The 5,659-nt window shown below is 37.8% G+C and overlaps 1 protein-coding gene across 1 annotated transcript in view; it reads right to left on the bottom strand.

Annotated features, from left to right (window-relative positions):
• Positions 1-1,281: 1,281 nt before the first annotated feature.
• Positions 1,282-5,659, bottom strand: part of PPTC7 (protein phosphatase targeting COQ7) — a 40,394-nt gene continuing 36,016 nt past the window's right edge. The window contains exon 6 of the mRNA XM_045534842.1: positions 1,282-5,155. Within this exon, the coding sequence (XP_045390798.1) occupies positions 5,097-5,155 (59 nt within the window). The 3' untranslated portion in view covers positions 1,282-5,096. The remainder of the gene's footprint in view (positions 5,156-5,659) is intronic.

The raw sequence follows: 5,659 nt of genomic DNA, 5'->3' as shown, positions 1-5,659 counted from the left end.
TCCCAAGATGTTCCTCAGTGAATGAAAATGGGCTTTCACCAAGCTTTTTGTGGAAATTGGCAATGCCCACATAATTTCAACTAAGTCCTTTCACATTGTAGGATGAAGATATTTATATGTCTTATGCTTACACTGATGATTAACACTGAATTTCGGATATTCCTAAGACATACAGTGCAGTAGTGTCTTCATAGTTCACTGCAACCTCAAACTCCTGGGCTCAAGTGATCCTCCTGCCTCAACCTCCCAAGTGGCTGGGACCATAGGGACACGCCACTGTGCCCAGCTAATTTTTTCTACTTTTGGTAGAGACGGGGTCTCGCTCTTGCTCAGGCTGGTCTGGAACTTCTGACCTCAAGTGATCCTCCCGCCCTGGCCTCCCAGAGCACTGGGATTCTAGGCTGTGAGCCACCAGGCCTGGTCCACAGAGAGTTTTTATACACAAGAGTAACACTGTAGGGTCTCCTTACTGAAGATGAAGTTTCCAGTTCATTTCCAGGTCTTGAAAGCATCATCATCAGTAACAATCTGGTTACACTGTTAAATTGTATACACTTTGGATTTTAGAACGCAGATACAAGAGTGCTAAGTTTAAATACAATCGTGCACTGTGTAACTTTTCAGTCAACTGACCACACAGATGACGGTGGTCCCGTAAGATCATAATGGAGCAGCCCTGTACAGGTGTACCATTTTTAAATCTGTTATTTATACCATATTTTTACTGTACCTTTTGTTTTGATATATAAATCTTTATCATTGTGCTACAGGTGCCTACAGTATTCAGTACAGTAACATCCTGCACAGGTTTGTAGCCTAGGAGCAACAGGCCACACTGGATAGCCTAGGTGTGTAGTAGGCTATACCGTCTAGGTTTGTGTAATTCACTCTGTGACGTTCACAGTGACTCCACGTTACTTACCCACACATTTCTCGGAACATATCCCTCCTGTTAAGTGATGCGTGACTGTACACCAGATTTTTTGGGTAGCTTCACTCTATACTGTTCGGTAGGTGCAAAGCCTCAGCTGGGAAAACCTCTATATTTTATGTTCAATTGTCAGTCTGTTTTGATGAAGTTTTGAGGAAGCTAAGTGATGTAGTAAACCAGCTGGTGAAAAAGAGCTAAGGCAGTTATAGTAATGGACGGAAAATGACAGCTCTCAAGTACAGATTCACTGCTAGACTGACATGAGGACTTGATAGAGACCAACAAACTCAGTCAGCATCAAAGGCTGGTGTCTTAATTAGTTACTATTCAAACCAAAAGGAGTATATAGATTAGTATAAATACTATATTTATTAAATATCTTTACAGTTTATTTAAATGTATTTACAGAACTATTCCTGCATAAGTTTATATTTCAGACATCCAATTCAGGTAATTGCATCTTGGGTAAGACAAATAATGATAGTCTCAACAGAAAAAAGCAGCTCATTAGTATACACAGATTCAAATTTGCTTCATTATTTAGCCATCTTTGCCACAAACTACCTGCTAACAGTTAAAATTTTGACATGGACACTTCTTAGTTGAGAAGTTCGATTTTGCAAAGAAATTAATTTTTTTTTTTACAAATAGAATCCAAATATTTTCTGCTTCGCATTTTGTTTTATGTGCAGATTTTGGTTGATATTGTAAAATTGGTTAAATGCAAAAAATATGATACAGTTTCCAGAGAAACCGAATGCTGTAGCTTCTACCAAAGATAGCTGGTATAAGGTGACAAGGAACCATGAACTCATCCACAAGTACAAACGTTTACAATTCTAGCCAGTCTTGTTTACAATCTCCCAAACACTCAAAGCTGACTCAGCAAATCCCCACGATTCCTGCCTTGTTACTAGATGTGGTGGGCTGGTGGTACTGAAGGTGGTTTCCATCTTCAGGCTACTGTTCGATCCAGAACAAAAGCAGCTGATAGGAGAGCACGCTTTCCCATCATGCAAAGCTTGAAATCGAGCTTCTAATCTAGACACAGCCCAACCTCTAGACATTCACACCTGGAATGGATTCTTCTGTGATTTAGTACCCATCAACCACGTCAAGCGAGTACAGTAATTCAGGACACATAACTTGTTTTCTCCCCCCTCATTTCTTCTTTCAGTTTTTAAGAGCCTATGGACTCTACTGCATCTCCATTTGGTAAGATTTTTTTTTTGTGCGCAGGCAGCTTAAGTTCATAGGAAGAAATAAGGTTCTGATATGTTTAGAGTGCACATTTTAAAACAGAACAAAATAAAAATTTCAAGCATGTGATAAAAATATTGATTTTTATAATACAGTATTGCTTTATAAATATAGATGGAAAAGCTATAAACTTTACTGGTCTTTGGTGCATCCAGAGAGGGATAAATAATTTGCCATTTGTAATTTAGAAATCCAAATTTTCTCTTTTGTTATAAAAGTCCATTACATGAGGCAAGTGTGTGTGTGTATGCTCACGTGTGCATACTGCTTGATTTAAAATACAATTAACACACATCGGGATCAGAATCAGACCCACCAAGTGGTATAGCTGAGTCACACTCCATGGAAGCTTAGGTCTGTGACCTGGAAAATTCTACTATGGGTCCAATACAGTCTCTGACCACTGAGAGTAGGAGGAGAGTTACTTGTTAAGCAGCACTCCCCCTGACACCCGGCAGTCATCAAATTAAGTGCATAACACAAAAAGGAGACGGGGAAGAAGAAAATGGAGAAAATATTTTATGTCACTAATCTACAGGCCAGCTCCAAAGTCAATTCCACTGTGAAACTCAATTCTTGTCCCACTATTTTCAGTGTCACTGGAACAAACACACTGTCAATTTCTAACAATCATTTCTCAAAAAAGTAAGTTGATTAAATGAGTTACGTAAAACACCACCAATCTAGCTTACAAAGATTGTGTTTGATAGGTTAAATGGGAGCAGAGAGAAACCAGTAAATTGACCAGCTCTGCTCTTACCAGGAATTTAATGTAGGCATTGGAAAATGAATCCAAAATATATCCAGATCACAAATAAGGCTACAAACCTCTGACCAAAATTAATTAAAAACCCAAACAAAAGAGCTGAAGTTGTCAGTCCTAATATAAATGTATTCCTTCCAACAAAACCCTTCTGGATGCAACTTCCTTTACTTTTTAAATACACAGAGACTGCAAATAATTTGTGCAAAATAAATACCCCACCACTTGCCACTCATGCTTCCATGTTTTATCAGAGCATGATGACTTCTCCTTATTTAAATAGTCTCCCTCCACACCCTCCCCTCCCCATCTCCTTTATCAAAGAATTCTGTTTTGTCAAGTTAGGGTAGTTAAGGCATTCTGACATGTAATTAAAGGTGATTCAAAATAGATATCTAACATTATGCCAATTTAGGAATAGTAGATAAATTACTGAACGGCTTACAAATGAATAACTCATTCTTATTATAAATGAAATGCCTGTTACAAGCATGATGCATTGAAATATAGTAATGACATGTACATGGTACATGTTAAACAATTTTAAATAAAACAAAAGCTTGACAGTTACTCAAATATACAGTACAAATTCACAAAACAAAATCTTTTAACACAAGTTGAGGTAACCTCAAACATAAGTTTTAATGCAATAAACCAGGGAGTCAGTATCTCCTTTAGAGAAAAAGACTTTCTATATTCTCAAGTAGATTCTCATCCGGTTTAATTGCATTCTCATCTATACACCAATGTTACCTGACTTATATATAAAACATGGCTTTAATTTAAGGATCTCTAAGTATATATAATTTTCTACCACCAAGTTAATGAAGGAAAAAAACTGACCCAAAAATATATATCTTTACAGCAGTCAACTTGTACACAAACCTTAAAAATAAGTTTGAGCTTGCAGATAATGGGAAAACTGAATGCGGGGTAGTTTTATAAGGAAATATACACTGCAAAATGGCTATTTGGAAACTGTAAACATTAAGCTTGATTCAGAAACCCCTAAATTTCTGTTGGGGGCAATTGCAAATGTCAGATCATCACTAGGAGTCTTGCTTGTGGAATTCTGTGCTGCTGCCATTGCACACAGTGCTCTTCCCACATAGACTCATGGGATTTAGTGCATGCTCTATAGAAAGCAAGGCTACTAATAAAAGGTCTGAGAGCAAGACTATGGGTAGGTAGCATGACCATTAAAAGCCAACAAAATTCAGTTACAGCTGTCTATTCTGAACCCATTAGGCCTGTGGGCCTAGTACTACCATACAGGAGCATCCTATCAGACAGCTGGGAGGAATTTTAGCCATAACATTAAATTTCTAGGCTTTGAGGAGTTTTACAGTCTTGAGTAATATTTCCATTGAAAAATATTGGTATGGAGTCTCCCCCACCCCTCCGGGAGGTCAGGTCACAGCCTGTGATTTGGGCTAATCAACAAACTGCCAAAACTTATTCATAGGAACACAAGCACTTTTTTTTTTTAAAGCATGACATATTTGCATCCATGGAACTAAAATGAATTTTTCTTCTAATCTGTAACAAAAAAGCTCCTGGGATCAAAATTTTATAGCCCAGAGCAATGTTTTAGAGCAGAATTATAAGCCCCCGAAAAACAGGAGTTTATAATGAAAACATAAAGCCACACCCAATTGTCCTAACAAAGACTATGCCTGTGTAGTACATGTGTAACATTTCTTTTGATGAATAATGTATGCTTCTCATAGATGTATCATTATGTACGATTTGTGTTAGACTTTTAAAATCCCTTTAGCACACTAATTTTGAATTCACTTTACCAACATTACTAATTTTCAATGCTTCAACTACTTTTGAAAAGTAATAGCCACAGTGGCTTTGAACACCTCCATCCCCATCATGGAAAGGACAATGGGAAATGAAGGCCAATCTTCAAATCTTGATTCTCTTCAATTGCTGCCAGCAGACACGAGCTAGTCAATGACAGTAGTGGTTCTCAACAAGGATCTCAAAGGGTCTCAAAAAGACAGGCAAAAGGCTTACATCACTGGCCATTGAGATCAGTGGCAAAGAAACGTGGTCCTGCCAGCAGGATCAGCACACACGGCAGGGGAAATTTAGGATGATGAAAGGAAAGGCAGGAGTTGACACCTCGGTGAGTCAGTCTGTATACTCAGCCACTATTGAAAGAAGGACGGTAATGTCATCTGGCTTTCCACCTACAACACAGATAAATCAGTGTATTTTAAAAGGAAAGTCAATAATAAAAACCGTGGGCCTACATAAGTACTAGGAGACGGATGCTTGCATTTTAGGCAGTTTAGGTTTGTCAATATACCCCTAGTAGAAAAAAGAAAAATGGTTAAACAAAAAACATGAAGAAACTATATGTAACTTAACTGAAGCTTAAAAACAAACAAACAAAAAACCCCAAAACCTTCCCTGCTCCTTTAGAATAGAAGCTTTGTTAAATTGGCCAGTACGTCCTCTGTTTACATCAATCACAGTGAATCGGAGGAGAGAATTACGAGCTTCTATCCACAATCCTAATTTGGACAAATATATCCAATGTTTTGAAACTAGGAATAGCCTTGCATTCTAATCTGCCAAACAGCTATGGCATGTGCCTTTTTCTATTTTAACATTTCCTGGAGGGCTAAGAAATGTTTTACATGTCATAATATTACATCAGCAAGAAACTGACCAATTCCACTAGTTCTGAT

Source organism: Lemur catta, chromosome 21, assembly GCF_020740605.2.
Source record: "Lemur catta isolate mLemCat1 chromosome 21, mLemCat1.pri, whole genome shotgun sequence".
Classification (NCBI taxonomy): domain Eukaryota; kingdom Metazoa; phylum Chordata; class Mammalia; order Primates; family Lemuridae; genus Lemur; species Lemur catta.
The sequence above is the reverse complement of the archived record's forward strand: the minus strand, read 5'-3'. Positions and strand labels throughout refer to the sequence as shown.